Genomic DNA, 26289 nt, shown 5'->3' with positions numbered 1-26289 from the left:
TCCTTTATTATCACATTCTCCTTTTTACACTCATGCAACCCACCCTCCTTCCCATCTCCACCAGACAGTCGCCTCAATCAGTCAGACCTCAGTCCTCATCTTCACCCCCGCCAGCATCCAGACTCCAGGGGCTCATGTCCTAAATCCTATCACTGCTGCGATTCCTTCATGCCATGATGGGTCATAGGAGTCAAATCACCAGATACATTAATTTCTCCTTCTCAGTAAATCAAATTCTTACAAGTGATCTCACCTTATTGAAATGCATATATGTATAATATGCTGGAGGAAATCCGTGCAGGCACAGAGATCTGATGTTCAAACCAGAACTCTTCTTCCTGTAAGGTGACAGGGCTAACCACTGCACCACTGTGCCACCCACAGGACATAATGCATATGTCACGTGGGTGACAACAGGAAAAAAAAGTTAAGAATGTTCAGCATTTGTAAGGGTGATAAAATTGCCATTTGAAGCTGTTCATTCCACTCTTTCAGCAGTGCCTGTGGTGACCATGAAACATGAAGCAGTCTCCAGTCCAGAGTCGTACTGGGATAGAAGAAATGCTTTGACACAAAGTTCAAACTAAAACATTTTCTTAAATTGTTCATTACTCAGTGAGAGGTGGTCAGGGATTAAATGAAACAATGTTACAAAACAGGTAAGATTCTTATGATAATGAAGGCAAACAATAAACAGTGAAAATTTCAAGTCTACAGCAAGATTTTATGTTAATTAATCTTATTATTCTAGACAGTTTTATACTTATTTTACTGCAGATTTAATGAAGCACTTTAGTGCATATCAAGAAAAAACACACGTGGCTTCTGTATGAAACAAAAAATCAGTCAGGTTTCGTTGTGTTTTGGCTTCAGTCCTGCACAGTTGCTATAAACTAATAAAGTAGAAGATTTCGCTGTGCTGCTGAGTTTAAAGACAAATATGTTTTTAATGCAGACACAAAGAAAAGCACATGATCGTCACATCATTGAGCTTCTCATTGAGGTAAGACTGTAATGTGTTTCCCTTAAAGTATGAGTTGCCATTGTGATATATGTTGTTGTGAACTTTTACTATGTAAAACTGAATTCATTTCAAGGAAATTGTTGTAGTTTATAAAATATGATCAATACAAGAGTAAAAAAAGTAGTATTATTTAGGGAATGTTCATTGGCTAACGACATGTCAGTCACAAGCCCGTAGCCAATGAGCATGCGATCTCTTCAGTTTTCCTTTCTTGTGCTGCTGTCTGTCAAGATCGTGACAGAGAAAACGATCAGTTAGGTTAAGGATACTATGTTTGTTGTAACTGGTTACATTTACTTTTTCTTCTGGAATTTAACGAACAAAATGCAGGAGCTTTGTGTTGGGCAGGGGGGGGGGGGCTGCAGCTTCAGGTTTAGCAGTTATTTCAGAGTTATTATTGATTCAGGAATACTGAAGCATTATGTTTGTTTTATTCATCTCCCGTGAGTTCAGAGCAGGGTTCAGTCCTTCAGGATAAACAGTCGTCTGAAGAGTTCTTGGACCTGGTCCTTCCCCGTGTCCTCATGGCCCCCCACTGAACGCTGAAACCAGATCTTTGACGCTGCTGGCTGTACGTGGTGTTTCCTCGTCCTCCTTCTTCTTCTTCCTCATCTTTCTTGGGTTGGCATTGAGACTCTTGGAGCGCAGCGTTGGATACATCTGGTCCTCCCCTACCAGCAGCTCCTCCTCCTCCTCTGCATTATTATTCTGACCCTCCTGTTCATGGCTTTGCAGCTTGGTCTCATCTAGTTCCTCTTTGGATTCCTTGCTGGTCAACTCAGTGGCCCAATTCTGGTCCTGCTGGCCGGGGCTATAGATGATGTTGCTGACATACTTCTTGTTGGAGGATGGAGAGCTGCTGAGGGTTGGAGAGGATAAATACTGTGTGACCTTTGACCTCTCCAGAGGAAAGGACACAGCCGCCTCCAGTCGGCCCTTCTCTATGGGTTTATCTTTGTTACTGTCAGCCGAGTCACGTTGAGGTGAAATGGAGCAGATCTTGGGGGATTTGATGTCTGGGTCACAGGGAGAGATCAGGATGTCCACGTTTGAAAGAGACTGAGTGTCCTTAAGTCCTTGTACCTCCAGAGCTGAGCAGAAGTCTTTCAATTCACCTAAAAAGAGAAGTTCAAACAGAGGATAACCGTTTACCTTCATTCTTCTGATATAATGCGTCCAATAAAGACTCATCTCCTGTCCTACCTGTTTTGGTTCTTCCCTCGCTGTTCCCACCTTGCCTCTCTGGACTCTGCTGGACCCTCTTGTCGTTTCCCTCCATGTCTCCGAAAACCGACGTCCTGTCGTCGTGCTCCAGCTGGTATCTGTACAGACTGTACCCGTCAACGCTGTTGATGCTGCCTTGGCGCAGCAGAGTGCCCGGCTCACACACGGACGATCCTCTGGAGTGCGTGCGGACGAGCTCAGCTCGGTCGACGCCCGCCAGCTTCTCCAGAGCGTTTATCATTCGGTTAGAGAACTCCTCCAGCTGAGCCAGGCGGAGGTCGACCGTCTGCAGGGATGCCTTCATCGAGTGTTCCCTTTCATTTACCTCCTCCAGACGCATGAACATGTTCTCCACCCTGAACACACGACATGAGTACTCAGGCCTGTGATGGCAACAAGTTGTAAGTTATGCTGTCTCACTTAAGTTTCAGTTGCCGGGTAAATCATTACATTTTTGTTTGTTTTTTTCACATTTATCATCATTTTAAGTTTTATTCAGTTCTTAACATATGTATTTTTGATTGAGATGAACACGAACCTTTCAGACGTGACTCTTATTCGTTCATTGTTAGACGACTGCTTCTCATCGTCCTTCTCTCTGAAGTATTCCTCCACACACTGTTCCTCAAACTCATGCAGACTCTTCAGCTCATCTGCATTCAACACCAGCTCTGAGGGAACACAGCATTTTAAACTCGGCACACAAACACACGTGACTGCAATGTGTGCCTCAGACTGGTAGGGGTGGTTCTAATAGCTCGAGAAATACCAGGATTATGCTGTATTCATACTGAGCCTTTAACCTACTTTAGCTTCTGTTAGTGATGTGCTTAAACATATTACATTTTTAGATATCAGATATTGGAAAAAAAACTGAACAGGATGCAGAGTTTAAGTTCAGGTTCTGATTATGGCGGTCTCTGTCTTACGCAGTCGTCTTTCACGGTCGTCGTACTCTCCACCCTCTGCTCTCCGTCTGCAGTGGCAGCACAGCCTCTTCAGTACAATGTAGATGTGGGGGAAGACGATTAGCGGCGGGGGCAAGATGGGGCGGTCATGGAAGGTCATGATCAGCTGATATCGCTGGAACTTCCACACCTGGTTAGAGATGGACTTCACCTCAAAAAAGGTGTTGCTGTGGAGGAAGTGGAGAAAATCGCTTAATTATCAGTTTATCATTATATAATCAGGTTTTCAAAGTTCAAGGTGAAGTTATCAACTGGAACCGTGAGCTAACTAGAAAATGGTTTCTAGGTATTTTTCCTTCCCACCAGTTAATAGATTATGGTGACATCTACACAGGAAGTGACATTCCCAGCCCTGGCTATTGTTTTCAATGCATCTCTACTGTACCTCTGTAGAGCAATTGAGGGGACACACTGCAGATCTAAGCATTTTGTCCTCAGATGTTTCCCTGGATAGAAAATTTTCCAACAAAATGATTTCCTCTCAAGGTCTTGATATAGACGCAGTATAGCACCAATAACATCAACTTATGTTCCTGCTGCCAGATGGATACTTTGTTTCTATTGACCACACAGCCCTTTGTATCAAAGCAGAGAAGCTAAAACTTTGAAAGAGCTGAGGTCAAAGTTCATTTAAAAAAGCGAATAAAGCTTTGATTGATTGATTGATTGATTGATTGATTGATTGATTGATAAAAGATTTGTTAAATTGGAAGTGTGCAAGAGTCTGCTTGGGTCTGAGTGATGAAAAATTTGTCATCAGTGGGGTGAACATGAGGCTCCTTTTGGATGTCAGCATGCTCTACAGTCTGTCGTGACACTAATGTTAAAGAGTTTGAACTATAAGGGCACAAACAGTGTGTTCATCCTCCAGCTCCGAGCAAATAAGTGAGTATAAGGCCGGGATTATACATGCTTGTGGACATGAACAGCTGTGTACTTGGGCAGTCACCACTTGATCATGAACCTCACGTCACATACTAAGTATGTAAGTACGGCAAAGTAAACGCTGCCATAATCAGCAGCCAAATGGTTTTTAGGACACACACGGATCATTCTCAGTATTTTGTCCCCATATTTTTCTGTTTCCCCTCTTTCCCCTTTTTTGACACTGAAACTAAACTCAACTCTTCTTCACTGCATTTAACTTGAAAAATATGACAAGTGTTTTTAAAGTGGGTTTTGTCTGAGTCAGTGTCTGCAACCCCTAATTTCCTTGTCTGCAGTGCAAGTGTCAAAGCTTAATTGACAGTTGTCTACACCTTACAAGGTGTGGATAAAGGCATGCCTGAGGCTGGCTTTGGGGGATGCCAGTTTTTGTCTTTGTGCTCTCTGGGCTGTCATGTGTAGCTCGGGTTACTAACGGATTTAAAATTAAATGTTGTTTCCTCTTTATGTTGTGACTTTTAAGCCACGATGGAACATATGTTACAGCTCGTGTCTGCAATGACTGCTCGGTGTACTGACTTGAAGACGGCAATGAGCAGGTTGACCAGAAGGATGTTGGCTACCAGCAGGTAACAAGCCATGATGGCGGGGGTGAGCCAGGCTCCAGGGATGCAGGGAGGAAGCTTCTTCCCATCTTCATCATATAAGTTTTCTCCACAAGGAGCTGAAACCCAAATACACACACACACGCATAGACTTGCAGCACTCATTAAATCTGACATAAAGAGTAAACTATAACAATGCAAAAGACAACATCAGGCAACAGCATTTATGAGCAACTGAGCTTTTATGAGTGCTACCAAAGAAATTTTAAATAGGGTCTGTAACACCCACCCTCAGAACTTCCTTGTTTCATAGACAGCACTTATGAAATGACACAATGCTCATTTTTGTGGAGGGTAGGTTAGTTATTTCAGCTGCTAAACTCATTTCAGCCTATTCTGGTTCAATGAGACTGAGCCGAAGGGAGTTAAAAGAAAATCAATGAGTTTAAAAGCATAAATTCAACAAATGATGGTAAGTAGATAATACAACTGAGATTTCACAATACTATGAGATTAGCCTTGTATGATCTCAAACGCACAGATGAGCACATTAACATTGACTGTTTGGTTTGAGTGGGTTAGTGCTTTTAGATGCTTACGGTTGATTTCCATCGCGTAAACTGTCCATGAGCAGCGGAAGGAAAGAAGGAAGAAAAATAATCAGCTGAAAATCCTCAGAAAGTGAAGAAGACTTCATGTTGGAACCACTGAAGGACATAATGTCTAACAAAGGAGAGGATGACAATCACAGTCACAATGAACACAACAAATCAACTGCAGGGGAAAAAATAAAATTTGTTTGTAGTATCCAAATCATTAATAAAAAGCATAAGTACAGTGAAAGTAAATACAGAGATCAATTGTTTTTGGAGGGAGAGGACAGCAGGGTGTGTGGACTAACTGATAGTTTACAGCGTGGAGGGAGGACGGGGTAAGGACAGCATGAGGACAGGGGACTAACAGCTGTCTTACTATGGATTCTAGTCTTACGGTCTATGGAGTCGGCAAACACCTCTCCGTAGATCATCCAGTAGGGCATGTAGAAGATGTTGCGGGCCAAACGCCACGTCGGCTCCTCATCTGGGTGGAGGATGGCCTGCCGAGCTACACCAAAACTCATCAGCACCACCAGCATGATAACCACGAAGTACAACATGTCGATCATCTGGAGACATGTGGGAACACGAGACATTTAACCCAATCAAAGTGGACTCTGTGACGATATCAATATTATACCACACGTATAAACAATAACCTGTGCGCACTGCTGGTACCCTACATAAATCTGATAATACAGTGTACATGTAGCTGTGTACTGTGAGGTACCAGTACATCACAGTCCTTTTAAATGTAAGACTAGGATTTCCTGGTGCCTTTACAAAAGGTTGTGTAACATTGCGTTGGCCTGACTGTAAGTGTGGTTTCCTGAATGAAAACATAAGAAGAAACCCACACCAGGGGTCCTACCATTTTGCCGATCATCATGACATAGGGCCCCAGGTATTTGTTTACTCCGAAGATGTCAAGAACTCGGATGTACCAGAAGATGATGTCGACGCAATAGATGACGCGGCCATATCCCATGTAGGGCTCAGGCTCCAGCCGCAGCAGGAACCCAAAGATGAAGACCGAGATAGCCACCAGGTCTGTGATGTTCCAGTAGTCCTCCAACCACACGTTGATCTTCTGCTTCAGCTTCCCAGGCTCGGACATCAGGATCTGACCAAGCAAGTGTTTTCATCCAGGTCAGAAGAAAAGGTCAGAAGTTCATTTTTCAGAGACTGTAAACACGTTACGGTACAACCCGCTTGAACTGTAATCATTTGAAAAGTTTCCTAAAGTATCAATATTGCTAATGTAATTCAGCCTAATGCATTTCTAATGGAACAAAACAATTAAGGATCAAATGTTGTGTTAAAAGTGTAATTCAAGAAGAGACCCTTTAATATGAGATCACCTTTCAACCTGTCAACTCAGAGGATTAAACCTTTAGGTTCCGCCATTGAGCATAATTTCAGTTGCATTTGGTTACATTTTTTCATGTAGTTTCTTCAGTAAAGTGTAAAATTCTAATTAGGCAAAAATAAAACTTTCTTTTTCTGTTATTAGCTTTTCAGATCTCACCCTGCACCCCGATCAGATTTCATTTTGTCCTCACACCTACTGAGCTCATGCTAACTGTTACTGGCTGTTTTTTTGTTTGTTTGTTTTTTCAGGCACAAACTTTGCTTTGCCTTCAAAATTTTAATGCCCTTCAGAGCAGAATCCAGAGTTCATAACAAGCTCACACTCAGTCTGAAAATGTAAAAAATAGACTTGTCAGACAAGAGCAGTGTCTGTGTTATATAACACAGTACTGGCATACCAGTATAAATTGCAACTTGGAGCAGCAGAGATAATGTTGTTCTTGCACACCTTCACAGACTGGAAGAGAACCTGATGTGGATCGATTTAACCACCTGGGCCAGTTCTTGTGTAGTTAGGGACTGAAATCTGAATCTGCTGCTGAGTGAGTGTCACAGAAGCAGGCGGGGGTTAACAAACAGCCAAGGTGTGTTTGACGTTCACCTGTCTGAATTTCTCCAGGCCCAGAGTGACGATGTAAGAGACGACGATCCACTCTTGCAAAGACGGCCACCGCTCCATCTTCACCAGGATTATGTAGTTATACAACATCAGATACACCAGGTATGAGATCTGGCATGGACAAAAAAACACAAGGATCATAGAATCTAAAAGTAAAAATTCAGCTTCTGGATTTATGACGGACAGCTAGAATTGGGAACGTTTCAGACTCTTAGACCTCTGAGTCTTGATGTGCCATTTTTTTAAGCACATAACATTGTCCTTCAGAGTTACGACTCCTGGGAGACCCGGGCAACCCTTGGATAGTAAGTTCATTAAAGATATGGGAAAGAGTACTTAAAAAGTATCAATTAAACCAGAGAGCCGGATTCCTTAAGTGGTTTGCATATGACCCAGAATTTTTGCCTAGTAAGATCGACTCATGGGCAAATAAAGGTCTCACCACATACAGTACCTTGTTGAAAAATGGAAAAGTGATGAGTTTCCAGGACCTTAAGAAAAAGTTTGGGTTGCAAAATCAAGATTTTTTTAGATACTTGCAACTGAGGGACTTCCTGAATAAAAAGTTAAAAAATCCTCAGTTATCGACTGGGAATGAAGAGATTATATATATATTCGAGAATGCATATAGAGATGGACCCTATTACAAAATTATTTCCAAATATTGTTCACTGATCAATCTACGGGGTGATGATACAAGATATGTTAAAGCAAGATGGGAAACAGAGAGCAACCTATCCCTAACAGGAGAGGAATGGGATGGGATCTGTAGGCAGCAGTGGTCAGTAACAAGCTCCCCCTCGTGGAGGGAATACAGTTGGAAGAATGTAATTCATTATTTTATTACCCCGGCTCAAAAATCCAATTATTCTCAGAATACAACATGCTGGAGGCATTGTGGACATGCAACAGCAAATCATTTCCACATTTTTTGGGAATGTCCCCATGTGGTTCCATTTTGGAAGGAAATACATAAGGTCATGGAAACAATCTTCCAAAAGAAAATACAATTTCATTTTGCATTATTGTACCTAGGTAACTTAGAGAGTCTTAATCTATGCAAACCGGATAAATATTTGTTCAGTGTGCTGTCGGTAGCTTCCAAAAAGGCCATAACTCGCCTTTGGCTTAAAGAGGACACTCCTACTATAGATGAATGGATTGATGTGATATATACTATTTTTGTTATGGAAAGAATAACTTTTAGGCTAAAGTGGCAGGCGGACTCATTTGACGAATATTGGTTGAAATGGTTGAAATATGTACAAAATGGGAGGCCCGATTTTGTATTTCTTGGTTTGTTTCGTTTGTTTTTGTGTTTTGTTTGTTTTTGTTTTGGTCCGTTTGTTTCTTTTGTTGTTGTTTTGTTTTGCCTTGCTTTTCCCCCCACGGTGATTAAGTTGAATTTGTTGTACATGTTGTATAAATAAGAAAACTAATAAAACATAAATTAAAAAAAAAAAACATTGTCTGTTGCAGTTCTGTCAAACACGAAGTTTCAGGGAAAATATTCATAAATGTTCAGTTTTATTTTTATTATCTGAAACGCCCTTTTATATATTTCTTATTTTAAATATTGAAATGTGCACTTGCCGTGTTGAACCAGAACTTGGTGAATGGGGCATTGTAGAACTCATAGATTTTCCTCCCGATAGGAACCCTCTTCCCGTGCTTCTTGTCACTCTCATTTTCTTCTTCATCTCCTTTCTTTGAAGTAGCGTCAACATTAGATGCTGCATCCTGAAACAAAGTCTTAGTTACTCAAACAGCCTAATTTTATGCCGATGTTAACGACACGAGAGTTTTATACCTTGTTTGACTTCTTGTCATCTTTAGTTTTTCCATCATTGCTTCCTTTGGATGAATGATGAGGAGCTTCATCCCCAAGACGAAAGTCCAGGAGCAGGATGGCAGGAGGGAAAATAATCCCTAAAATGACCTGGAGACAGGGTGAGGAGGGGACAAAGGTCAAGCTTAACAGAATTATGTTAACATATAGATGCCTCTCCAGTATTGCTGGGATCCCTCAGGGTTCTATCCTTGGGCCCATTTAATTTAAAAATTATATTTTAACTTGTGAAGTTCTGAAAAGCAAACAAACTCTTAACTTTTTCTGTCTATGCAGTTTCTTTATTCTACCTTTTTCCTGAGAAAACCTTGCTGCTGTATTCTGCTGGTACCTTGAGGCTGTTGCTTTTGCCCATCCTCAGACAGCCCATCCACATGTCGGTCAGCAGCATCTGGCTGCAGGTGTGGGCAATGAAGTCTCTGTGTTTGGCAGCTACAGCCAGTTTCAGGCAGGTGGAGTTGCTCCAGTTTTTTAGCTCGTAGGTCAGGAGCTTCATGGCCACCTGCTCATCGTGTTTGTAGGATTGATCCAACAGCTCATAGGCCAGCTGACCAAAGTCCCTGCAAAGAAAAAGGCCAACACCCTCCTTAGGCTGCCTCACAGTGGATACTTTAAAGCTGGAAAACCAGCATGTGGCTTTAACAAACACAACTGAGAAGGTTTAAAAGATAACAAGGGCCTTAAAAGTATAAACAGAAGCTGAACATGATGTCCAGGATTGTGTGTGGGACTCACTTGGAGTTGTTCTCCAGGTCCTGGTAGATGTCATCCACCAGCTCGCTTTGGGAAGACTCGTGAGCCATGGCCTTGTAGAGCTTGCAGGCTACTAGAGCCTTTGCCATGGCCTCCTCCCCTCGCTGCCACAGGAACAATGCCATCTTTTGGCGCTTCATCAACACCGCCCACACCATCAGTTCATGGAAGGGGTATTGGAACCTGCTGACTTCAGGGTCATCTACATCAATGTCTACTTCCTCCTCCTTTTTCTTGTTCTTCTTTCCTTTCCCCTTTGGACGGGGTTCATCATCCTACAGAAACCAAGCAGGTCAGCAAGTCTTCCTCTCAGAGCAGATCACCTTTAGTTTTCAGATCTACATGTACATACCTCCATGCCAAGAAGCTTCAGCGCTTTGGGCTGTAAGACACAAGATGAAAATGTGAGTAAATATTAGTGTATTGATGCTACAGCAGATGCAAGGTCATTTTTATCAGGAGGGTGAAGTGATGTGTAGCAGACTGAGCAGTGGTTGTTCAGTGTGACATCGCAGCTCCACCAACTTTACTCACTCTTTTGAGGCCATACAGGTTGTTATACAGCGTCCTGAAACTCTTCCTTGTGTACTTGCAGCGGTACGCTCCACCCATCAGGAACTCCAGGACCAGTCCAATATCGATCAGTGTGATCTGGTAATCTGGAGGAAGATTCCCCTGAAACACATGTCATTGGATAATGCATCTTTTGTTCAGTCATTCCTCATATTTTCTTTGATTTGCTAGTTTTCTTTCTGCAGATGCAGTGTAGAAGAGCAGATTTCCTTCAGTGAACAGGACACTTATACCTCGTTTTTAAAGGTCATGAACATATTTTCTACGATGTGCAGCTGCGGTTCTGCCCTGGTACCTTCTGGGGACAAGCAGCTTAAAGCATATAGTGCAGTTTAAATATTTCATGAACTCGGTGAATCCAGAGCACGGTACTCACCTTTTTGACATCTCGGACCAAAAAGTGCAGAGTGTTGGCTGGTCCCAGTTTCTGCAGAAAGCAACCACAAAACAAGGTGATGCAAATAAAAACAGTGGTGGCTTCTCTGCTTAATACAATTTATACAAATTAACAGATTCACTTAGAGACCAGAGGACGTGATGAGCGGGATGCACGCAGACAGCAGCAGAGAGCTGTTTTGTAATCTGACAATAATGTGGCTAAACCATTGTTTTAAGAGCTTTTATGTCTGTGGATCAGAGCTAGATTAGAGACAGCAGCAGTGATATAACAGAAGAAGGACATTAAGCTGCAGAGCAACGTGTCAGCGAGAGTAAAGTGGTTAGAGCAGAGCTTTTGTTTTGTTAACAGATGTCCAAATTTTATTGAGATCAAACAAGCATGAAGGTATTATATTACAAGGGAAGAGTAACAAATGGTGAAGTACCAAGAAAGTGGAGCATTTTCTGCCTGATGTATATGAGCAGTGTCCCTGAGAGAATTAAGATTTTTCAATGCATCATATAAAACCAAAACTTTTTTTTAAAGTTTCTGCTGATTCAAACAGTGCGGTTTAATGTTACTCTCATATTCAACAAACCAGCCCTCCCATCACGTTCATCAGTTCAGTGCTGACATACCATTTATTTGGATTGTGTAGCATCAGTGCTTGCTTGTTCTGCTTTGGTACACAGACTTTGTCTTTAATGCAGAACTGTGATGGTTTCTCCACATCCCCACTCTACTAAAACCCCCCAATGACTGATAATTAATGATTCCAGTAACCATTTATCATCGTTTCATTTTCACCCAGACCCATTCTGTGTTCTTTGGTTCAAAAACAAGGAAATTTCAAAGTGGCCCAAAACTTGTGAGTAGCACAGTACACAAAAATATATAACTTATAGTGTATTACAGGATCAGGACATGGACAAGCTTTTTGTCTTTCTATGTAAGTTTAACTTGTTCTATTTGTCTTTCTGTGGATTTCTGAGAATTCCCCATTTGAAGCTTTGCATTACTGCATCAATAACAAACAGGCAGACAATAACATGTATTACCAGCAGGGTGTGCTCAAGCTCCACTGCAACTCAGTTCAATGCTCTTCTAGCCCCCATTGAATGAACCTGAGGTTTATGTGTGTGTTACCAGCCTGCTGTGAGCACCAAATAATAAGGGCTCTCACCCTGCTACGTCTAACATCTTAATTCAGGATAATCACACCCAGTTTAACACCACCATAAATCGGTTACACAGTTTCATTACCCCGTCATAAAATGAGTCTGATGCTTTGTACTGGGTTTAAAATGGGTTATTTCTTTCTGCTGCTGATGGATTTTTATGCTGATTTCATTCAAGGTCATCTTTAATTTTTATATATATATATATAATTCTTGCAAAGAGCACTTTTTTCATTGTAAATCAACTATGACAACTATGCACACGGGAGGTGTCATGGAGTAGGTCCTCCTCTCACCGTGTTGTACAGCTCCTCCAGACGGGGGATGGTGAGGAAGTGGTGGATGTTGACGCCGTTCTCAATCAGAAGTTTAACGAAGTCGACCCTGTCCAACACCAGAGCGTCCATCATGGCCTGTTCCAGTGAGTTCACCTGTCCCACACAAAAACACCATCATGACAATCATCCCCTGCCACCTGCTTCTGGATCACAGATTTGCCTCGATCAGTCAGTGTCAGTCACTGAGCGGATGCTGGTGGCGGCTATTCAAGATGATAACATCACTTTTAGTCCAGTCTCCTACCCAGTTGAGCAGCTCCAGTTTCCGAGGGTCCGTCTCTTCAGGAGGTTCAGGTTTGCTTTTTCCTCCTTTTCCCTTCTTCCCCCGGGGTTTCCCTTTAGCCCCTCCTGCTGATGGCCGCTGGGCTAACGGGCTCTTTGGACGGTCAGAAGGTGAAGTTCGCACAGGCTGAAATAGAAAACAAACGCAAGTGAGGAATCAATAATCCACAAACACAGAAGTAAAAGACACCTAGGCTGAGGAAGCAGACAAATGGATGACAGAACGCTGATGTCAAAGAAAAAAGTTTCTCTTGAAAGAAAAACAAAGTTTACAGAGTGTCTGAAGCTGTTGTATCTGTGAACTCACAGGCCAGTGGAGTCCATACACAAAGATCTGACTGCGAGCAATGTCCACTCTGTTCCAGGCCAGAGCCAAGCTCAGCTGATCAGACGCAGATGCATTTGTACCTGAAACCAGGAAAAAAACATCTCACCCTCAGTTCCGTCCCTACACAGACATGTTTTTGGAATAAATATTAGAAATACGAATGTGTTGCTGTTACATTGACCAATTAAACCATGTGAAATCACCGCGACTCCATATGCTTGAAGAAATTATCTGTATTGCCAGCCACATGTGGCTTTCATGACACTCATTACACCAAATGTCCCAATTTAAGTGGAGAAAAGCATAATTTGCTTTGATGTACTCAGACCTATCAGAGAAATGATCCTGAACTTAAACGCAGGCCAACATTTCTCTTAGGCAGTCGCCTGTCTAAAATAGGATGTTACCTAACACAACAGCATTAACATTGTTGTGCGTTTCCTTCTTAAAACCCTTTCACACACCAACCTTTGAGCAGAGCTGTGAGGATGGACATCTCAATGTCCTGCTGTCCCTCTGAGCCCATCCTGAACACTGTAATCTACACAAACAACAAAGAAACAGCACAGTGAGCGACACAAACCACACCAGACACCCAGAGCCTGAGAGGCAAAGCTCAGGGCAGAGAACCGGCCCCATTATAGGTCATCCGACTCAAATCAATGTGCATCTTCTGCTTTGCTGGCTCCAACTTACTTATAAATCTTATGGTGCAAAGCTTGGACACATATAGACTGATTACTGTGACAATTATGTTTTTCAAGATTCTTTCTTTGAGTCAACATAAATTAATTTAATGTCAGAAAGAATTGTGCATGCTTTATTTTGCATTTTATTTAGCATCAAATATTAGACAAAAGACCTTAAATTTTTCATAGTACTCATTCATTCACACAGTGACATTTTTAGCCTTTTTGAGATGTTCATGAAAAGTGGATCAGCTGATCATTTAAAGGATTCAAAAAGATCTTTAAAGGATTAAAAATATATGAAGCTAAAATTTCACAGGAATCATCATTTATCTTCAAACTATCTACAATAACATTTTTATGCAAATTGGAGACAATAAAGCAGGTCGTAAAAATGTGATGATTTGAGATGGAATAAGGCATACGTAATCTGGTAAATCTGTACCTGTTATCTCTGAGCCTCCAAGGATCTATTTCCTTTGATCAGATATAAAAGTTAGCAGTTATTATTCACATATGCAGAGTTGGATGCAGACATTAGATGTAAATGTGATGAAACTGTCATAATTCCAGATCTAACAGACGTTGGTCTTGATTTATGCAGCAGACCAGGGTCTGAGCAGCTCTCCTGCAGAGGTGGTGTCGACCCCTCACGCCTCAAGTAAATACAGCAACCTGAACAGAAATGTCTTGTGACATTTGTTAATAATGTTATTTTTATTAATTTTTAGATGCAGGCTGTATCACATTCAACTCTTAATCAACACTGATTGTGCATCTATTTTTTTTTTTTTTTTAATTTAAAAAGTCCTTAAATGAAAGAATAGGTCATCTGATGACGTCCTCTAATATATTCCAGCAGCATCAATCCAGCCTACTCATGAGGAACCCGTTTGGTATTTAAACCTCCTTATCTGGCAATCTCAGCTAGACCATCGAGTGTCACTGAAAATGACATTGAAGGCTTCTCAGTGTGGTAAAATATGAAGGACCCTCAGGAAGTGTCAGTAAAGGATGAATCTGGAGTGAGAATCTGTTGTTTGGACATGTGCGGGAGGTTTTCAGATGCTTTGCACTGCTGGTTCCCCCCCAATCCCATCTGTATTCTGTTGATTTGGTCTTTGTGCTTATTTACTAATTTATTTACATTCAAAAGGCAGGTTCTTCTCTGGAAGACATTAATGGATAATGATATCTTTGGAAGTCAAAATCTGAACATGGGCATTTTCACGTGTGTGACTTACATGAGCTTTATTTTCCTCATGTTTCTGACTTCAGGTCATGTCTGCAGACAAACATGTGAACCTGCAGCCAAGCAATTTTAATCTGACAGCAGATCAGTTTAAGTGAATTGATGTTCAGATTTTTTAATTTATGGGCAGCCTGCTGTTGCAGCTGTTCTCTGGAAGAAGCAGAGGATTGTGGGATTAAATAAATGGTGGAGGGTCACAGAACAATCTCCACTAAGTGCTGCAGTGTCAGTTCAAAGTGAACAGGTTTGTATAACATGAATTTGTAATCTGCAGAAACTGTGTCCAACCAGTAGTGTAGGTTAGCTTACAACAGTTACACATGTGAGGTTTAAAAGAACTTAAACCATTTTTAAATTGGAGGAAAAAAGTGTACAGAACTGAGCTTATGTCATTGCAATCTTCAGAAGTGTTTGCTCAGTGCTGGTTCAGAGACTTAAGCCATTGTCCTCAAATTGGCACCAACACTTGTGCACCCTAGCATGTAAGGTAGCTCCCCCTGGTTGCCTTCGGTCATCAGGCCTCTACATGGCTTTAATTCTTTTGCAGGGTTGGAAAAAAATAAATAATGCATAGCCAAGACGAAGGAAGGAAAAAAAAAAAGAAAAAAAAAAAAAACTGGCGCAGACCGTTTAATTTTGACAAAAGCTGATGCGTTTCATTGTGAACTCAAATCACAGTTTGACATTCGGTTGTCTTTAGTAAGTCTGCAGCATATTCATGCACTCCTGAACCGCTCAGATCCAGGCAGGGATTATTTCGTCCCCAACAGTAACACAACTGTATGAAAGCAGTAGGGCTGGTTTGTGATAAATGACAGACGAGATGGGTTGGGGATTGAGATCAGGTTTATTAATGAACTGATGAGGACATACGTGACAGACAAATGCAGTTATGAAAAAACTTAATTTCAATTTGCCCCCAACCTACCAGAGCTCTCTTCTTCATGCACTCCATCACCATGAGGAAGATCTGCTGTGCCTGGCTGCGGCTGTAGTTGAAGGTCTTCTGGATGGTGACCAGCAGCTGGTCTTTGACACTCTCACTAACCAACCTGTGCAGGAGAAACATCCAGGTAGCCACATTAACATTAAACTAAGGAACGCAGAGGGGTATAAGGATAAAGATATTCCCATATTAAAACTGGAATACGATGAGTGTCTCACATGATCTGATAAATTGAATTCTTAGTAATTGTGTATTTTAGAAGCAAATTTGATTTTCTACATGACATTGAAGTTAAATAGCCAGACTACAATCTGTCGATGACAATCCTCTGATTGTATCAATACCATAACTGCCACCAGGTGTGATGATCTAGTTAAGTCTGGCTTTTACATTCGTTCAGCTCACCCATCTTCCTCGCAGTATCTGTGAGCAAACGAAAGAATGTCTGAAGCTCGACCGCTGCCATCACAGACCACCACTGGGACAGGGGGCTCCTCCTTCAAGCTCTCCAGTGTGATTGAGATAACATTTGGACCACCTTCTACGATTAGACAGACCACTGGGACCCCCTGACCAAGACCTGAAACCACCATACACAAAAATGTAAAAAACTAAACGAGTTCTAAGGCTAACTTCTATCAGCATCTGCAATTCAAAATAATGACCTTTAGCATTCAATGATTAGCTTCACTTGCACCAGTTTGGTTTTCCTTTTCTGAAGCATTGCTGAGCCACCCACCAGAAAACTGCTCTCTCATGTATGATCTTCCACCTTTATGCAGGACCACGTACCCAAACCCAGCTCCCCTTTCATTCTGGAACTGCTTTCTAGCCATGCATTGTGCTCAAACTAAAAATGGTTTGTTAAAGACATTTCTGCCACAAGTAGTAGTGTGAAACAGCCTGCCTCACTTAGACTTACCTGACTTGATACAGTTAAGGTTAGATAGAAAAACTCTTGATTTTCTGGTCATTTATGGTGGCCTCATGAAGTGAGAGGTGACAGCTGAGCTCCCCTTTGCTGTCCCTGCCTTACAGACAGCTCCAGGCATAGGATGACAAAGGGAAACCCACAGGTCACACAGATTGATGGACTGATAAGCTTCAGACTGACACTAAAAGCAATTGTGCATTTTGGGTCCTTCTGGAAGGTCACATGTTTGACTCACGTGTGTTGATTTTCTGCAGAGAGATATGCTTCTCCAGCTGCCGGCGGAGGCGAACCTCAGCGCCGTACTTTCCACACGTCCCGTTATCAGCAAGGATGAAGTGGGAGTGGCTGCTGTTCAGGACTGACAGCTTGCTGAGTGGGTTGGACATTGTCTGATAAGGCCGGGTGACCTAAAACATGAAACCCCGATGTTTCACCTAAGTGAGGAACAGCACATTCTGCTGCCAGGTGTTTTACTACATAAATATCTGCAAACACTGTTGGCTTAGACTCAGTCTGGTTTGTCTTACATCTCTCCCAATCAGGTCTTCTTTGTTCTCCACAATCCCCCATGGTGCAATCCCGATAGCACAAACTTTCCCTCTGGACTTTGAAGAATGGTCTTTCAGAGCATCGCCAACATGGCGGATAACTCCTGGGGGACAAAAAATAAATAAATTAAAAAAATGTCATGATATACAAAATGACTCTTTTGATGTCAAAGAACAGGAATGGCATCAAGTCATCTTTGCATAAAGAATGAAGGCTGTACCTGTACTGACTCCTCCAGTGAAGATCCAGGCTCCAGTGGTGACAGCAGCTTTGATCAGCCCTTTACCAAAGACCTGCTTCAGCTTGGGAGGCAGGTCAAAGTTCTGGAGGCCTCCATGAACAGAGATGAGTAGTGTGGGAAGCTCCAGCTGCCAGTCCTTCACCATCAGGTGGAGCAGGGAATCTGGTTTGGAGTCAAAGGAGACCCTGATGTACTGCAGGAGGAGGAAGAGGTGTCAGTGCTAGAACGCTGCAGAAGCAGTCAAACTGGCGTGTCACTCCTCAGGCACACTACCATGGCCTTGTTGACATGTCCTCCTCCCTGAAACTCCAGCACCCCGTAGGCATCAGTGGGGGAGACCTGGGTGTGTTTGAGGGCACTCCATCTCTCCGTAGATTGGACTTCCAGCTGGACCAGCGGGGCCCCGTCCTCTTTGGCCCCCAGAGGGATGGCGGTGTGCTGTGCCACCAGCTGACCACAGCTACACCTGAACAAAAACAGAGCAGTACAAACAGGTTACAGGCACTGATGTTCATTAACCGCCTCAGTGTGCAAGATGACTGTTGCACTGAGCAGAGGGGGAACTGTCGTTTCTACTATAATATGACGAGATGAGAAACTATCATTTCCACTTTAACCATTTTTGCTTTTATAGGATATCAACTCTGCAGACAGGCTTTCATTAAATTGCAGGAACTGAATGTTTTATGCAACATTACTGCCAATAAAATTACTGAACCTGAAGTTAAACACTAATAGTACAGATTCTCCAAGAATTCCTCATAGCAGCAGAACTCATATTATAAACTGGTGGTCAACTCGTTTTTACCATCAAGCTCGTCTCGTTTGTCATTTAACAGACATGAGGTCATATGACTAAAGCACATAATCAACAGCGAGTGACCAGTCACATTACACTGAATGAAGCGATCAGTGTAGAAGAGAAGCAGCTAATAAAGACATAGAAAGATTCCAGTCACTGGAAAGCTTTTTGGCTCCTCTGGAACTTGAGTTGCTTGTAACAAAAACAAGTTAAAAAGCTGCACTCATGGCCTCAAGTACGACACAATTACAACACTCAGGCAGACGGGAGCGATTCCAGAAAACCAGCCTTAATTTACATTACACTCAAAAACCCGAACACCAACGAGCACAAGCTCAGAGCCAAGAACACACAGAGGATAAGGTGAAAGACTGGTCTGTTTATACAGATGAGCTCATCAGGGAAGTGGAGACAGCTTGGCGAAAGGGGACACAGGTGAAGACAATAAGGACAATCATTAAGGATTAGCTCAAAGACACAAAAGAAACAACAAAGGAAAAAGGAAATAAACTAAACACAAAGGCAAGAAAACAGAGGCCGGAACAATAGACCAAAACACAAAAAATACAAAGAGCTAACTCAATTATCAAACTCCAAAAATGAAAATGAGGGTTAAAAAATATAAAAGAAAAGAAATAACACAACAAACCCCAGAGGAAGCTGTAATTATAGCTGCATGAGGAGGAGGAGGAGGACCAGCTGATAAAGATCACTTGAAAGTGACTGAACGCACCTCGTCTCCTCGTTCATAGTCATTCTGTCCGGTGAGAGAAATTAAAAAGAAGAGAAAATTCTCTCTCTGAGGTTCTGCACTCGATTGTGTCGTTACCTGCTGGGGTCTTTGCTGGGAATGATCTGGATACATTCCCTCTTCTGGAAGGTTCTGTCGATCCAAGCTCTCTGGATCTGAAAATATGTGATCACGAGGATGACTCTGCTTCTCCTTCTTCACAGTAACAAAGTAACAGGTTAACTGTCATCAAGAAAAACACGAAAACGAATGTCCGAGAAACACCTGCTTCCTTTCATCTTCAAAGGAACTTTAATTATTAATTTATCAAATTAAACTTCACTCATCCAACACAGTGATTTTTTTAATTTAAGGACTATATTTTTTCAACTCTACTGATAAATTCACATCACATCATCTGCACAAAGAAGGTAACAAAAGGCAAAGAGACTGAATCATTGTTTTGTCAGTTTGATCATAGAAAATGATTTATTCCACTTTTCCTGCTGTTAATAATAAATAAATAAATAACTATTTGGTGGTGTATTTTATGTTGTTTGGGTCTCCTAAGGTGGATATTATGGATTAAATATGTCTCACATCAGCAATATTACAAGATAAACTTAGTCATCAGAGTAAGTTTTTATAATAAAAACAAAAACTTTATTCAGTCACTGATATAGAAAACTATAAACAGGAAGTCAGCTGAGCGTGTCGGTGCTCTCTGTGGTTCATTCTTGTTCCTGTGTTCAGCTGTAGAATGACTCAAATGAAACACCAAACTGCTCATGTCTGAATATATCTGGCTAATTTCTGGGAGAGTGGAGCTTTCCATTTCTTTATGCACCCAATCCTCTTACCCTCCGTCCTAATCCTGGAGCTGCACAGAAAAACACACGAAACTCCCCTTTAAAGCTCTATTTCCTGTGTGTGTTTAAATCCAAACAGCACCAATGACTGTTTGTTATTGTGTGTCTGCACTTTGTAAAATTCCTGCACTCTGGATGATGGAGGATTAACGTCCGAACGGCACATGAGCCTCAGCTTTATTGTCTATTTCACGTGAGCGATAACCCTCCACCATCATCATCATCATTATCTTTCCCTCCCCATCCTCCTGACAGCTGAGGAAGAAGAGGAAGAAGAGGAAGAGAATCAGGTAAATTCAGTGATTCATCAGGCAGCAAACGTTCTGTAGAGAAGGAAACCAAAGTTACTGTTCTGGGTTTAACTTTAAACGAAACAAAGACGTGTCCGAGAAAATACTTCAGATGTGAAGAAGTCACAAATAAAGGGCATGATTTTCACATCAGGATGTGTGTGAGAATTCAAATGTAGCCCTCAGTACAAATCCGTCTGATATCCAGTAAGGCCAGCTTTCTAATGTATGCTGCTTTATGTATGCTTGAGCCAGGCAGTGCCCACACCTGCAGCAAACTGAGTGTTTCCAGTAGTAAAAATGCTTCTCAGAGAGCTCCATGTGGGAAAAGATGACTTTGTTCCCATCAGGATTCTCCCCAAATTGTCCAGAGTTTCCTGTGTGACAACAGCTAGAGGGAGAAATGGTTAAATGAAAGTGGGTGAGCCATTGCCTCTAGCTAGGATTCTGCAGTTGTTTCAGCCTGAAGAATAAAAACCCAGGAACGGAACCAATCCCAAAAAGTTCTGTTCATTTGGACGTAATGTTTTCAGTGGGAGAAACGTTTCCTCACTTATCCAAGTGTCAGCTGGCTGCAGGTTTCCCCAACCTTATAAACCGTACCTTTGCACAATGACTGAAGCCAGCACCACTGACTAACGATGGACTGCAACTGATTCGTGACAACTGTCTGATTTTGTTTTTTTTTCAAACCCAGAAAGCAGCTCGAAATTATCTAGTGGCAATGAAGGATGTCAACCTCAAGAATAGCCAAATTTTATGGTGGACAAAATCTTGCTTCTTGTTCGTTTCTCTTCAGTTTTTTCAGTGTGTCGAGGTCGTAAACACATTAACAGGGATAAACCTAAAAAAGTACTTTTTAGACATTTTTTAAAATTAATCTTTGAACAGATAAAATAGATTTGTTGTACATTCGCTCTATTTCTATCCACTATGAATATCATTCTTACAGAATCTTTCAGAAACCAACAAACCTCTCAGATGCTTCATGTTCAGATCAGGCGAAGAAGAGTCAGAAGTCTGTGTGGACACCAGCAGCAGCCTGCACATCTACTCTAACGTCCAAACATCTCACTCAGTATTGAACCTGAAGTGAACTGCAGACCCAGCAGCTCTGTGAGCTCCCACTGGCTTCCAGCTCCGCGAGGACCCTGTGAGGACTGGGTCTGGGTGCAGCTCAGCAGATAAGAAAGGAGTTGACTTTATGCAGCTGAGTAAGTTCATGTGACAAGCATGTGAGGCAGCAGGGCTCTTTGTTCGACCTGGTCTCATGACTCCAGGCCGAGGTAATCCTTCTGGGAGTCTCATGACCCATCAAGCTTCAACACAAGAGCATTTTCATGAGCTGCTGGGACCAGACTCAATAAATCTGCTTTTAAAAATCCCCCCAAAACATAACCGCCCAAAACCTTCCAAACCCTGATCCTCCATGTGCTCAGCTTTAAACTGAAACCTGTTGAACCTGCTCCCCCTCAAGATTTCGGTTTGTCTTCATGGAAACTGAGTCCATCTTCTTTGGTTTGAATCGTTTTGCATCTTTACTCCAGTTTTTACATTTGGTTGCTTTTCCACCGCATCTCAGAGAGGAATTCTGTGCTCTTTTCTTCACTACAGTCACCTCCACACAGGAGTTTAGAAATGCAGAGCCCACTTTAATTCAGGACGGCCTCACCTGTGGACCAACCAGACTTTCTAACATTTTATCATGGCACGTTTTTCCCATTTTTAGCCTTTAGAAAAGCACCGCTGATATAACTGCATCTGGATTCTGGGAAACAAAGTCTGCCTGCACAACAGACCGAACACACATTCAGTTCATATGACAGTTTATGTGCCGGAGCAGATTCATTCAAATACCCGGTTGTTCCATGTTATGCTTTTTCATTTTTCATTTGCACATTGATTCCTTTATTAGAGATTTTACAAAAGCTAATTAAGCACAATTTAATTAAAGTTTAAAGTCACCCCGATATTTTTCTTCTGACCCCCCCGAGGGTCTGAAGTCCTAGAATGGGACTCGCTGCACTGAGCTACCTGACTGCATATAAAGAAGGATCAATAATAGGGACTGAATAAGAAGTCTGAATATATCAAATATAGTTTTTAAAATTGACTTGCTGAGACGAAGCCATACATTTTAAATGCTTATCAGTGAGAAATAGCAACTTATGAAAAGCAATCAGCAAACAGCACAGCAACACTTTTATCTTCTTTCCTACATCTATCGGGTGCCTCAATAACAAAATACAAATTCATCCTAAATTCATACATGACCCCTGCTAATCGATCAGAACATGTACTTTTACTTCTGATACTGTAAGTAATACTGATGGACCTCTTCACAGGGATTTTTATTGCAGTACTTATACTTGAACATTTAGTGGAGTATTTGTACCGTGCTTCTGTGCACTAATATTCTGCTAAAGTACTTTTAAAGTGAATAAAATAAAATCAAGGAGTGTTTTCTCAACGAAAACAGAAAAAAGGAAGGACTCAGCAACAATGCACAGGGTGTGTGAGAGAGGCCTGGAGATTTGGATTATCAGGGGTTTAAATGAGATTAATGCTGTTCAGAGGAACTACTTGTTTGCATAATGAGCTGTTGTATTATGCTCTATTTTATTTCACTCAGAGACAGGAAGTGGACCGCAGCTCTGAACCAATCAGAGAATAACAAGGTAGGAATAAACAGCAAATCTCTTCAGTTGGCACAACAGCAGCACAATGCATTGATGGGGAGGAATCAGCAAAAATAAAACACTTATTCTCCTTGTTTTTGGACAGATTTAGTGCATGTCACATATGTAGTACCAACACCAGTTGGGGTTGTACAACAATCCCTGGTGGTCTCTAGTTTGCACGTGTGTTTCCATGTGAACTGGAGCCTATTTCAATTTATTTCTATAAATATTGTATGAAAACATATTAAAAATATATACTGATGATAATTCTTTCAACGGTGAAAGTAATATTTAGGAAACTGATAAACCTGTGCCAGAAGTAAATGTGTAAAGTTCTTCTTTTGGACTTGCATCAACACTTAACTGAGGTTCATCAGGGCAGTTGTTACACAATCTTTCTGACAGACACACAAACAGCAACAAACATATTTCTGTAATATCTCAAAAAGTAGCATCAAAAAGCTAAAATAAAAACCTCAATGAATAAATGCTGGAAGAATTTAAAAAGAAAAATCAAGCATTTGTGCCAAAAAAAACCCCCAAAAACAAACCCTGCAGTTCCCACGATCGCCACGGGCCTCCAGTTTTTTAAAATGTCCAACTTTACAGCAGAAATTTAAAAAGTAATGTTTACAGCCTGCGATGTGAAACAGTTTTGGGTTCTCTTTATATAATACCTACTTCGTACGGAGCATTTCAGTTGCATTAAGGCTCAAAATTGGCATTATTAAGTCTGAGGTGGATGCTTGTAAAGGTGGTTTTAGCTGAAATGTTTAACTGGTCACCACTAATTTGATTTACTGAATTGAGTCACATGCAGGTTTACTATGATGATGCCTTTTGAAAGTTTTCATACAATTATGAATCCATTTTATTAATTTTATCAAACTCATTTTATATATGAGTATAATCTGTGATAAATATCACAGATTAATGTGCAGTTAATTGTATTAATAGAGAATCCAAAACTTCTTTGCTCCAGTTTGGGAGAAGGATATTCTAGGATTTTTTTTCTAATTTAATTCTTATGTTGTTCTATGAATGAATGTTCTTTCTGCCTTTCTGGCACTTTATCTTACAAAAGGCTTTGTGCAATCCTTTTCTTCCTATAGGAAAAGTGTGTGTCTTAGTTTTTATAAACAAGTATAACCCTCGATGACATTCAGTCAATTTTATTTGTTCCTTTTCTTCATAACTCCTAAAAACTTTTACACAATATGAAACGTTTTTTCCCATTTTTGTCATTTATCAAATTAACGGGAAACTGATTAACTGAGGAGATACAGGTGACGCCTGCGTCTGACAGAAAGGATCTGGTTCGAGTGTTAAGACGAACGTGTTACTCATCTGTGCGACGCTGGCGTCTCTGTTTTATTAATTAGATCCTTTGTTGTTCGCACTTTAATGTGTCTGATTTCACAGTCACATGTTCTCCAGGGAAAATAAACAGATGATTGTGTTCATTGAGCAAAATCACATGAAGCCAATGAACCGTGAAGTGAGCGGGACACATGATCTGAGGAGGAAGAGGAGGGGAGAAGGGTATGAGTAGGTCACATGGTCTGAGAGAAGGTGCTGCCGCTTCCTCCCTGAACCTAAAAACAAAAATCTGATTTCTTTGTTTTGTTCAGATATTTGTCTTTTTGTTTTTTTAATGCTACTAAAAGTGAAGTTGCAGTAGCACTTTATTTAAACCAGTTTAACTGTCCTCTAACTGACCTCCAAACCCAGCTTCCTGTTCTGACCCTGGGGGGGCTTTGCACTGTTACAACCCTCGGTCATAAAAGAGCGCAAAGAGTGATTTGTGTGTTCATGCTGTTGTTGATTGGCTGTCTCCCTGTGGATTCAGTGTCTGCAGATAATTTTCTGTGGAGTTTTTCAAACATTTTTAGCTGTCTCAGAACAAAACCTCGGAGTCAGATGGAGGCGGTGGTGATGATGATGATCAGAACAAAGATAAAGACGACAAATAAGAAAAAGTAAGACTGAAAGAAAAATGATTAAATCAGCACAATGGCACCAGTGAGAGAAAACCACAAACCACAAACAAGGACCAAACCAGCACGAGGAGGCCTTCAGATATTCAATGAGTGTTTTCAGAACTGCAAATGAGTTTCAGAACGTTTGCTGAAAAACACTGACACCAAAAAAATTCTAGAAAAAAATCAAACAGGCTTCACAGAGTTCATCTTAACATCTTAACTGAGAGACCAGGAAACATTTCTCCAAGAGCTCACTCTGGTTCACACCCACCGGCTAATTTTAACTTACACTCAAAACACAAAACATTATGCTAAACAATCTCAAGGGGAATGATTGCAGGACATTCAAGTTCTGAGAGTTAAGGTAAGTCTGAGGTGCAGGAGTGGAGCTAAATAGTGGCCAGGTGGGTCCAGTGACAGAACAGAAGTCTTGCAGCATGCATGCATCCGATAGAAGGCTGTGCATGTATACAGCTGATGTTACCTGCAGTGACTACTAAAGAGCTTTTTCTCTTAATGCTTGTTTAACCACCTGCTTTAATTGCAGTTATCGATGAGCTTCTTTAACAGTTCAAAAAGAGGAACTATAGGTAACATTTCAGGTACTTTTTGACCATTTGATGCTGTAAGTAATGATCTCATCCTGGCCACCGCAGTAAATATTGCCACCTTCCCAGGTGAGTTTTCCATCCTACCTTCTGTGATGCAGAGGACGCGCTGCGTTTTATGGATGAGCGTTTGAAAGATCCATCAGTTCCTCTCCTCCCTCTGCTGTCCATGTTGGTAAAGTTTAGCTTTCCTCCACCTTCATCGTCCCATCTCCCCTTCTGTACGCGTGTCCTCCGTCTCTTCTCTGTCTCCCGTGTCCTCCTGTGGTCGTCGCAATCCCATCCTCAGTCTGTGATGCGTTCATCTCTGGGTGGGGTGTGGTGGGTGGAGACCCCATCCTGTCTCTCCATGTGTAATCAGGATTAGTGGATGCTACAGACGGCCAAGGGTGGTGCTCTACGAGGGATGCAGATTTAATAAATGATGATTGGAGGTAAATCTACTTTAAACCTTGCCTAACTCAGTGCAGACAGGATAAAGTTCTGTCTTTTATTCTTTCATAAAACTGAAGTACCACTCCAACATATTTGGATGTGCAGCTCCACCTCAGCACTTTTCACTGCTGTGAAATTTTAAATGAGAGTGAGTTGGGTCAGATTCCCCACTGCTGTTTGCATTGATAGCATTAATGAGAGGTAAAGGCTCCATCTGCAGGTTGACTTGAACATGACAAATTTATTCATGACAAGAACATATCAGTTGCTCCAATTAATCATTTTTCTGCAGCATGAGGCAGGATCAGG

General features: G+C 41.5%; 1 protein-coding gene across 1 annotated transcript; it reads right to left on the bottom strand.

Moving 5' to 3' along the window:
- Positions 1-26071, bottom strand: LOC146393140 (transient receptor potential cation channel subfamily M member 1-like). The gene is made up of 29 exons (XM_084924991.1): positions 26061-26071; positions 25633-25807; positions 19215-19291; positions 17857-18049; positions 17563-17776; positions 17321-17445; positions 17029-17200; positions 16265-16439; positions 15842-15965; positions 13441-13513; positions 12952-13052; positions 12607-12771; positions 12321-12455; positions 10844-10894; positions 10429-10569; positions 10247-10276; positions 9877-10169; positions 9473-9701; positions 9103-9231; positions 8886-9032; positions 7275-7403; positions 6174-6425; positions 5697-5871; positions 5306-5326; positions 4681-4825; positions 3178-3383; positions 2787-2919; positions 2228-2604; positions 1-2139 (listed from the first exon to the last, which is right to left on the bottom strand). Exons 1-29 carry the CDS (start codon positions 26069-26071, stop codon positions 1547-1549), a joined length of 4791 nt encoding a protein of 1596 aa, XP_084781117.1. The 3' UTR covers positions 1-1546.
- Positions 26072-26289: the final 218 nt, after the last annotated feature.

This window comes from Perissodus microlepis, chromosome 1, assembly GCF_051167445.1.
Source record: "Perissodus microlepis isolate ML-2025 ecotype Zambia chromosome 1, ASM5116744v1, whole genome shotgun sequence".
Classification (NCBI taxonomy): Eukaryota; Metazoa; Chordata; class Actinopteri; order Cichliformes; family Cichlidae; genus Perissodus; species Perissodus microlepis.
This window is presented reverse-complemented; position numbering and strand designations above follow the sequence as displayed.

What these genes read in the sequence shown, in the direction of transcription:
- LOC146393140 (XM_084924991.1), bottom strand. An exon ending in CACTGGAGGAGTCAGTACAG is followed by an intron (nt 17,446 to 17,562) that starts GTACAGCCTTCA and finishes TTTGTCCCCCAG; the next exon opens with GAGTTATCCGCCATGTTGGC. An exon ending in TGTATGGACTCCACTGGCCT is followed by an intron (nt 12,772 to 12,951) that starts GTGAGTTCACAG and finishes TTTCTATTTCAG; the next exon opens with CCTGTGCGAACTTCACCTTC.